This window comes from Phragmites australis, chromosome 7, assembly GCF_958298935.1.
Source record: "Phragmites australis chromosome 7, lpPhrAust1.1, whole genome shotgun sequence".
Classification (NCBI taxonomy): Eukaryota; Viridiplantae; Streptophyta; class Magnoliopsida; order Poales; family Poaceae; genus Phragmites; species Phragmites australis.
This window is the reverse complement of record NC_084927.1, coordinates 38244847-38253441: the sequence shown is the minus strand read 5'-3', so window position 1 is coordinate 38253441 and position 8595 is coordinate 38244847. Positions and strand designations below refer to the sequence as shown.

The 8595-nt window shown below is 44.2% G+C and overlaps 1 protein-coding gene across 2 annotated transcripts; it reads left to right on the top strand.

The window, feature by feature from the left end:
* The first annotated feature begins 730 nt into the window (after positions 1–730).
* LOC133925307 (PH, RCC1 and FYVE domains-containing protein 1-like) lies at positions 731–8191 on the top strand. Of its 2 annotated transcripts, none has more exons than XM_062371223.1 (9): positions 731–1439; positions 2643–2729; positions 2918–3007; positions 3087–3173; positions 3260–3385; positions 3985–5889; positions 6011–6109; positions 7083–7585; positions 7725–8191. In XM_062371223.1, the coding sequence occupies exons 1-9, from the start codon at positions 1413–1415 to the stop codon at positions 7840–7842; spliced, it is 3042 nt and encodes a 1013-aa protein (XP_062227207.1). In that variant the 5' UTR covers positions 731–1412; the 3' UTR covers positions 7843–8191. The 2 variants fall into 2 exon arrangements, with proteins under 2 accessions (XP_062227207.1, XP_062227206.1); XM_062371222.1 differs by having other exon boundaries at positions 5963–6109.
* The last annotated feature ends 404 nt before the right edge of the window (positions 8192–8595 follow it).

Genomic DNA, 8595 nt, shown 5'->3' with positions numbered 1-8595 from the left:
TATCATGAGACAATCAAATATATTTCTCCAACTCTAACTCCAGTTGGTTTATAATCAAAATACTCAAACTAAGCTCAAATAATCTAAAACTCGACTAACCAAATCTACAATATTATCAATCACCATCATATATAAAATAAAACATATTTTAACTAAATTTCTTCCTACCTAAAGACAGAAAGCATACGCTTTGGTTTGGTTTGGTAGAGTAGCACTCGTGATCCAATGCTCCTCACCTTTTAAATCTTCATTGTTTAGGATATGGCCACGTTTGGGCCCTTTTCTCGTCTTTTCTTTTGGCATTTGTATGTAGCACCATGGAACTGAATCCTCCTGACAGGGATTTGACCTCGTGTCAATTTGGAGAGGAGAGCCAAAAATTGTCGTGTCTGTTTTGACAGGGACGGGGCGAACAAGACCTTGAGTGTGAGTGCTTATTCCATCTGCCTGCCGATCGATGGAGCTTATTGCCAATGTGATGCCGATTGCCTTGCCGGAAGATGCAAACAAAGAGCACAAACATTCCCTGGCCCACCCGCCGGACAGAGCGGGACAAAAACAAACGGGACGGAGATGGGGATGGAGGTGGAGATGGACCCGCCCGGAGCATGCGTCGAAGGCGACCAACGGCAATCGGCGCTCCCTGCACGTCGTCGTCGTTTTCTTTTTCTGCCTGCGTTCTGGGCGGGGCCTCCCTCCCTGTCTCTGCAGTTTCAGGGAGGTGGGTGGATCGTGGATGAGCAGGTGAAGTGGAGTTTTTTTGGTCCAGTGCAGCACGGACACACGGTCAACAGCAACAAAAAAGTTGCTCGCCGTTGCCATAGCCCATTCTTCTTCCTCCAATCCAAATATCCAATCCATTCCACCGTTCCTCCATAGCACTACTGACCTGGTGATCTTGTACTACTAGGTAACGTATGATTGCCCAATCACCCCTCATTCCAAAGTGCAGCGCTCCCTAGCTCAGCTCAGCTGAGAGAGAGTGTGTGTCGAGCTTCCCGTTCAGACCCAGCCAGCCACAATACTTCCCTCCCCTCCCGGTCTCCTTCCTTCCCTTCTTCTCTGTTGCGTTGCCATTGGGCATTGGCGGCTCGGCGACGCGGAGGAAGCGTCAAAACACAGACTCGCAGAGAGAGGGAGACGAGTATTTATTTAAGAGTGTTTCCGTTTGCTCCCTCCTGGTTTCCACCCCCGCACGACTCCACCACCACCCTCCCCTCTTCCCCTGGCCTCGCCGCCGGCCACCACCAGCTCAACCACCAACCTCCGCTGCCGCCGACCTGTGCTCTCACCACCCTCCAGACCCAGCCTCCGTCTCCACTCTTCAAACTTTTTGGTGTGGACTTCGTTCCGAGGGGACGATCTCATGACAGCCCGGCGTGGAGGTCCATGACGACCCGAGGGCCGATGGAATGGCAGATCCCGTCGACATCGACAAGGTCGGCCCCCTCCTCTCATCTCTACCGCCACCACCTCTTCGGCTTTGTTGCCTCTTTGTGTTCTGGTTCGTGCTTCCTTTTGTCTTCTACCTCCCTCGCGAAATGCCAATGCGGGAGACGGCGAGAGCTCTGTGATTGATTATTGCCAAGCCCAAACCTTTGGTGTGGGGATGTGGCTGCTCTAGGGTCACAGTTTTCCGAGCGCTGTGGTGATGGATGGAGCTTCTGGGAAGCTCGGATGCCGCACTAGGGCAACCCCGGGCGGCCGGTCGCCAGAGGAAAGTTACTGGCGGCCGGGCGGCTAATAAGCAATGCGGCGATGGAATTACAGCCGAGCCGCCCAGCGTCAGGAGGAGGAAGAACTCGTGGACCGCGCTACTATGCTGCGTTGCTGTGGCCAGTGGGGTTTAACAGCTGCGAGGCCGGCCCATTCCGTTTCCCCCCGGTTCGACGACCCCCGTCGAGTTCGAGGAGCCGAGGCGGGAGGTGGGGGCTGCGGCACTTGGGGGATCGGCGCACCGGCGCCGTGGCGGTCAGGGGATTGGCTGAGATTTGGTTGCGAGATAAAAGATACAAACTTGAATTTCAAGGCATAGTTAAACTGCTTGGATCAGGGTTTAAGATTAGTGCATCTTTTATGAGATATAAAAACATAATTAGTAGTAAGCTAGACACGCCCCTTTGTTTGGACTAGCTCCCATGGAATCATTCTAAGTAAACACCTGAGGCATGGTTATGTTGCACAACTCTAATGTGCTTCAAAGATTGCAAGGGGAAAGAAAAGGACTTCCATTATCTGCATATTAGCCATTATTTCTCTGTTTTGGTATGGTTCTGATATCTCCTTTTCCTGTTTGTGATTCATATTCTTTTGGATGTTCTGGGATGAGTAAAATCTTGTACATGGCCAGATACATTACACTGCAGCTGTACCTTTCCATGTTAGCGAAAAAGATATCAAAATATAATGAAGAAAACAATGATACGACATTCCGTTGGTTACTCCTGTTTTCATTGAAAAGGCCAGGGAAACTCCTGGAACTTGCCATTACCATCGGTGCAACCAAAGTCTGTAGTATTAAGAAGGACATTTCTAGGAATCGTTCTCAAGTTCCTTGGAAGAATTTGTGTTAATGTGCTATCCATAATCTGCACTAATTACAATTCTTCACAACTGTCTGATCATCCTCATGAATTCTTCAGGCACTTATTGCTTTAAAGAAAGGTACCCAACTGCTTAAATATGGTCGCAAAGGGAAGCCAAAATTTACTCCCTTCCGACTATCAAATGTAAGTCCACTGCAGCTTCTTCTTTGTTTTTCTTCAATTGGTCCATAGTATCTGTCTCGTTTCATATTTGTAGATCTTAATCTTTCATTTTTCATGCACTGCACAATTAAGCCTCGAAGCATTTTAGAACTGGAGCTGCCCCTGTAGTTGTTGTATGTACCTGCATAAATTCATTTTCTGCTCTATAGGATGAATCAACTCTTATTTGGGTTTCAAATAACAAAGAGAAAAGTTTGAAACTAGCTTCCGTGTCCAGGATTCTCTTGGGGCAAAGAACGGTAAGGAGGTTTTAAACAATCTTTTTTATGTTTCATTTCAAGGTTTTTTTTTGTATCTGTTAACATGTATGTTTTTCAGCTGGTTTTTCAACGTTTTCTGCTCCCTGAAAAGGACCATTTATCCTTCTCACTCATATATAATGATGGCAAGCGTTCTCTTGATCTGGTATTACGACGAGAATCAGTTTAGCTTTCTTGCTTCTTTCCTTTCTGAACAGATTTCATCTAATTGTTTCCAATCCTGTTTCAAAGATCTGCAAGGATAAAGTTGAGGCGGATGCTTGGTTTACCGGTCTTAATGCCTTGATATCTCCAGCACAGCATAGATCCCAGTCCCAACACATAGATGGAATGCACAATACCGGTCTTTCTTTTGATGTAAGTTCTATGCTTCAACAGAGTTCACTTCTGTTCATATTTTTGTCATTAATTTCACATGGCCTTGATTGCATACCATTATTTGAGCCATGGTTTCATATAGTTATGTTCTAGTATCTTAATGTTGACTATTTGTTGCTCAAATTTCCACAGCTATTCTCATACTAATATGTAGCTTCAAATCATCAGAACTAGCATAATGTCTAATCAGTAATTACTACAGAAATAGTGTTTTTCATTGTCCCATGGAGATTTTTTATTAATGCTCTTTAGCTGTAGTTGTTGGGGTCCTGGGGGATCATTTTTGCCATTGTCTAACTCTATATTCGTTGTTAGAGTTGGCATTATCAGTTGTTGCTAGAGTTTGACATCCAACCTAAGATGGCTATAGGTTTCAGTTTTTAGATAATCTTGTGGTTCTGCTAGTAATTGCTGATATTGCAGCACATGCCTTATAAAAATGTGAAACACTTATCTTGTTTATCTGTTTTCAGGTGCATCATTTATTGTATTTATTTATCCCATGCAGATAGATAAATAATATCAATTACATCTTGAAATGCTAGAATCATAAACATTTTCCTATGAATTGGTTGCAGTGTGGAAGAGATAGTAGCCTAAGCAGTAGCTCTACTTTTACCTCAGATTCCCTTGAGAATAAATTGAGCTCAGCAAACTCTACCAAGGATCGTTCTTCTGGAGAATATACATATTCAGAAAGGACAGATGTGTCAGATATGCAAGTGAAAAGTGTTTCTTCGTCAGACATTCGAATCAGTATTTCCAGTGCGCTTAGCACATCCAGCCAAGGTTCTGGAGGTGATGATTCTGAATCATTTGGGGATGTTTATGTCTGGGGGGAAGTCATGTGTGATACTACTTCAAGATCAGGTTCTGACAGAAGTGCTTACTCTCCTGGCGCAACTACTGATATTCTTGTACCAAAGCCCCTAGAGTCAAATGTAATGCTTGATGTCAGTTATGTGGCTTGTGGTCTGAAGCATGCTGCCCTTGTTACAAGACAAGCAGAGGTATTTACATGGGGAGAAGAATGCAGTGGATGTCTTGGTCATGGGGTTGGAACAAATGTTTTCCAGCCACGTCTTGTTGAGTCATTATCGATCTGCAATGTTGAAGTAATATCCTGTGGTGAATTCCATACTTGTGCTGTCACTGCAACTGGTGATCTGTACACCTGGGGAGATGGTACACACAATGCAGGGCTCCTTGGTCATGGCAGTAATGTGAGCCACTGGATCCCAAAAAGAGTTTCAGGTCCACTGGAAGGTCTTCAGGTATCAGCTGTTTCTTGTGGCACATGGCATACAGCCTTGATAACTAGTTCCGGGCAGTTGTACACATTTGGTGATGGCACATTTGGAGTCTTAGGTCATGGAAATCGAGAATCAATATCATACCCAAAGGAAGTAGAGTCTTTGAAGGGTTTAAGGACAATTTCTGTTTCCTGTGGTGTGTGGCACACTGCTGCTGTTGTTGAGGTTATCATTTCACAGTCAAATGCATCATCTGGAAAGCTATTCACGTGGGGTGATGGAGACAAATATCGCCTTGGGCATGGTGATAGGTCTTCAAAACTAATACCAACTTGTGTGTCTTCGTTGATAGATTACAACTTCCATAAGGCTGCATGTGGTCATACTCTTACTATCGGATTGACTACTTCAGGGCACATTTTTACTGTGGGGAGCTCTGTTTATGGACAGCTTGGCAATCCAAATAATGATGGAAGGTATCCTCGCCTGGTTGAACAAAAGCTTGGGGGCGGTGGTGTTGTGGAGGTTGCATGCGGATCTTATCATGTTGCAATCTTGACAAATGCTGGTGAAGTTTACACATGGGGTAAGGGTGCAAATGGGAGATTGGGCCACGGTGATATTGCAGACCGTAAAGTACCTACACTTGTTGAAGCTTTGAGGGATAGGTCTGTAAAACGCATTGCTTGTGGATCAAGCTTGACGGCTGCAATATGTCAACATAAATGGGTGTCTGGGATGGAGCAGTCTCAGTGCTCAGCATGTAGACAGCCATTTGGATTCACTCGAAAGAGGCACAACTGTTACAATTGTGGCTTAGTGCACTGCCATGCATGCAGTTCAAAAAAAGCTTTAAGAGCAGCATTGTCTCCAAATCCCAGAAAGCCATACCGTGTATGTGATTCGTGTTACCTGAAACTAAGTAAAGTTCTGGATTCTGGTAGTTCAAAAAAAGTTGCACCATCTAGTAGTTCAGATATGATTAAGAATTTAGATGTGAAGGCTGCTAAGCAAACAAAGAAGTCTGACTACTCGTCACAAGTTCCTGCAGTTTTGCAGCTGAAAAACATCCCTTTCATCAGTACACCTGACCTGCAGAACTCATCTACTTTTCCATTTTTGAGGATGCCATACCTGAATTATTCGAGTTCCCTGTCCTCTGAAAGCTTTGAGAACTTTAGGGATGCAAACGAACTTCTAAAGCAAGAGGTTCAGAAACTACAAGCAGAGGTATGTTTGCTCTATATTTTTGTAGTGACTAGAAAACACCAAGCGAGAGTTCTTATACTTGTCCTTGGACCAGGTTAACAGCTTAAGACAACAACGTGAACATCAAGATGCTGAATTGCAGAAATCGGATGCAAAAGCTCATGAGGCGATGACCCTTGCTACTGAGGAAGCATCCAAATTGAAGGCTGCAAAAGATGTCATAAAATCACTTAAAGCACAGGTAACATTTTAAATTTTATCTTACACAATATTATCAATTTAGAAGTTGGTATTACTGTATTAGTGTTGTTTTCTGTCAGTTATTTTGCTTCCCTTTCTTGCACCTTTTGGAGTTAACCATATATCAAATTTCTGGCATGAAATAAACCTTCATTCCTGACATCAACAGGAAATTTCGGAGAGTTACTAATTTCAGTTGACATGAACAGAAACGGTTCCCTATATACTTTAGATTCCTTATTACATTCCTCCATCTATGGTCATTCTGTGTTGCAGCCATTGTCACAAATCTATAAAGTAGTTTGTTGTTAGTTTATTGTATGTGTATGATGTGTGCTGACATGAAATTTGTTGCTCACGTTGCAATAAACCCTAATTTTCTGAACCTCTTTTATGGCCACATCGACATATTTTGTACCCTTGAAAAACTTGTATTTTAAATTGTTAGTGGAATCACCCCCAGTCTTTATTGAAGGCAATAACGGTCGACAGGGATCGATCCTTGGTGGGCTGGCTGAGACACGCGTCATCTAGCCAACTAGCCCTCAGGCCACCCCTTACTAGGACTTGTATTTTCTGTTAAAGTTGGAGTATGTGATGCATTTCACTTGGCAGAGAAGCAGACTGTGCCAGCATTTATTGTCAGTGCTGTTTATTTTTGTGAATATATGTGCACACTCTCAGAGGGTTGCACTCAGTTGTGATGACAATTGTCTACTTATGTTTCTTCATGACCATTTCTTGAAAGCTAATTGCTGTTATGGAAATAGCCAGAGTTGCTGGAAACCAGGCCATTGTAGCTTATGCAACTTGTTTGAGTTTTGTAGTTCCTGGTCTGCATTGAAGCGATGCAATACTTATCAGATATATGTGTTGCTTGGACATGTTTCCTGTTTTTTTCTTGGACAGTACTAGAAATTTCCATGGCAGTTCATGATTTAAACCACTTCTCACGTTTACTTTTTTTCTGGCAGCTAGAAATGGCTGAAAGGCTTCCTCCAGGAGCATGTGATGTGAAGCATGCAAGCCTGACAGGTGCTTTAGCTCCTGAAATGGGGAGAGAGAGCCAGATGAGATATAATCCAGGCAGCATTCAGTGTCCTCAAACACTCACTTCTGTTGCATCTGCTCGGTTTGGTGGATTACTTGCCCAAGTCCATCAAGCAAGCGACCACAATGAACCTTCCATGGTTCCACAAGAGAGAAGGGGTGAACACCTCAATGGTATTAAGGATTTCTCCCCTGTGCAACAGAGGACTAATGGAGGGCCTATCGGGTACCGATATAGACCAGACGATCATGATCTAAGGGAAACAGAAAGGTTCCAAATAAACCTTCACGGGTTGAACATGAGAAGTTCTGGTTCCCCCAATAATCAGGTTGAAGCAGAATGGATAGAACAGTATGAACCTGGAGTATACCTAACCCTAGTTTCTCTTCGCGATGGAACCAAAGAGCTGAAAAGAGTGCGGTTCAGGTACCCAACACTACTTATTGGTAACAAGTTACTCAATTTTTTCATTGAATAACCACATGTCCTGACATGGAAGCATTCTTCGCTACTCGAAGATTCTTGAATGACCCCCCATATTCTGATACGGAGGTATTCTTTGCAGCCGGAGAAGATTTGGAGAATATCAAGCAGAATCATGGTGGAATGACAACCGCGACAAAGTTTATGAGAAGTACAATGTGTGTGAAACTGATCGGCTCTCTTCAGTAATGACAGCTTAGTGTAAACTTACGTGAAACTAGATATCCATATCCAAACCGGTGCCGAAGCAGCCACTGCATGCCAAGTACTTGAGGCATGCATGTCTCCTTGTTCGAAAAGCTGAGATGAACTCGATCCGAACAGTTTATGCGTGCCAGTAATCTGGTTTTTGGCAATGTGCTGCATCGTGTTGTTTATCTGCCTTCCTGCATTCTTGTTGTATAGAGGAATCATGCATGTGACACTTGGTGATGGGAGCAAAGAGTTGTTGCTCCGTTGACCGAGATACAGAGCTGTATGTGATATATTCCTGGGTTTAATGGATGAGCGAAAGCTCCTCCTTGTTGCCTCTTGCGGTTACCTTGAAAATAAACAAAATTTGCACCATGTTTTGTTTTCCATCGTGTTTTCAGATGGATGCGATGATGGAAGGAGCTCCAGGTCTGGAGCCTGTAAATGTGTGTGTTTCCTGCTGCGAACCGTTTCAGCAACTGGTAGCCTGAACTGAATGTTAGTACATGGAAAGCTGGATGCTCCTCGCGACGAAAATTGCAGGCGGGTTTGACAAAGGACAAATCAAACCAAGGTAACGTCGCACAAGTGATGTGACTCCGTTCTTTTGCTGCGGCTCGGCCCATCTCCAGCTCACCAAGCCCAGCCCACTTCACAGCTCTCTCTCTCTGATAGCTCGGATCCGTCTGTCATCTTCTTCCCTCCGTTCCTCCCGCGCCGACATCGCGCTCATGTTGCAACCGCGTTGCCTGATTTCGCCG